A 777-nucleotide genomic window follows, 5' to 3' on the forward strand; every position below is an offset into this window, starting at 1 on the left:
ATATATATATATATATATATATATACGAATGCATATATGTGTCTATGTGTGATGTATTTATGTATGAATGTGTATTTGTATGTGTATACACAGTTGTGTCTACGTATGATTATTTGTTCCAACTGCCCCATGTTCTCCATGTGTCCATTTTCCATTTCAGGGTTGCACAACTGACGGGTTATGAACCGCAAGATCTGATCGAGAAGACATTATACCATTACATACACGCCTGTGATATTCTCCATATGAGATACTCCCACCATACACGTATGTAAACTACCCTACCTACTCGTCTTTCTTCTCATTTTCCTGTAACTACTACTGCTACCTTACACACACACACACACACAGACACACACACACACACATGTCTATGTATGTATGAATGTATGTATGTATCTTGCTTGTCTTGATACGGTGAATACACCACTAATAATAACATATGCTTTGGCTAACTATCAGTTTTTTTATTGTTAGTCACTTGGTTAAATATCTCTAATCTACAACTAGATTAAATATCTAACCCAAAAGAAGTAGTATTGAACCAGTGTATGTGTTATCATTAATGTGATGACCTTCCCAAGACAAGATTTATTTCAATACACAAATTCACATCAAGAATATTGTGAACCAAATACAAAAACAAAGTATATATATATGTATATATACATAAATATATGTATGCATGCGCATATATCTATATCTATATCTATATCTATCTATCTATCTATCTATATATATATATATATATATATATATATATATATATATATATAT

The 777-nt window shown here is 30.6% G+C and overlaps 1 protein-coding gene across 1 annotated transcript in view; it reads left to right on the forward strand.

The window, feature by feature from the left end:
• The window catches only part of LOC128247091 (circadian locomoter output cycles protein kaput-like), a gene marked incomplete at its 5' end in the record, with an annotated part of 44,079 nt that overhangs the window by 19,547 nt on the left and 23,755 nt on the right, over positions 1-777 (forward strand). The window contains one exon of the mRNA XM_052965916.1: positions 161-267. Within this exon, the coding sequence (XP_052821876.1) occupies positions 161-267 (107 nt within the window). The remainder of the gene's footprint in view (positions 1-160; positions 268-777) is intronic.

The sequence above is a fragment of the Octopus bimaculoides genome, chromosome 2 (assembly GCF_001194135.2).
Source record: "Octopus bimaculoides isolate UCB-OBI-ISO-001 chromosome 2, ASM119413v2, whole genome shotgun sequence".
NCBI lineage: Eukaryota > Metazoa > Mollusca > Cephalopoda > Octopoda > Octopodidae > Octopus > Octopus bimaculoides.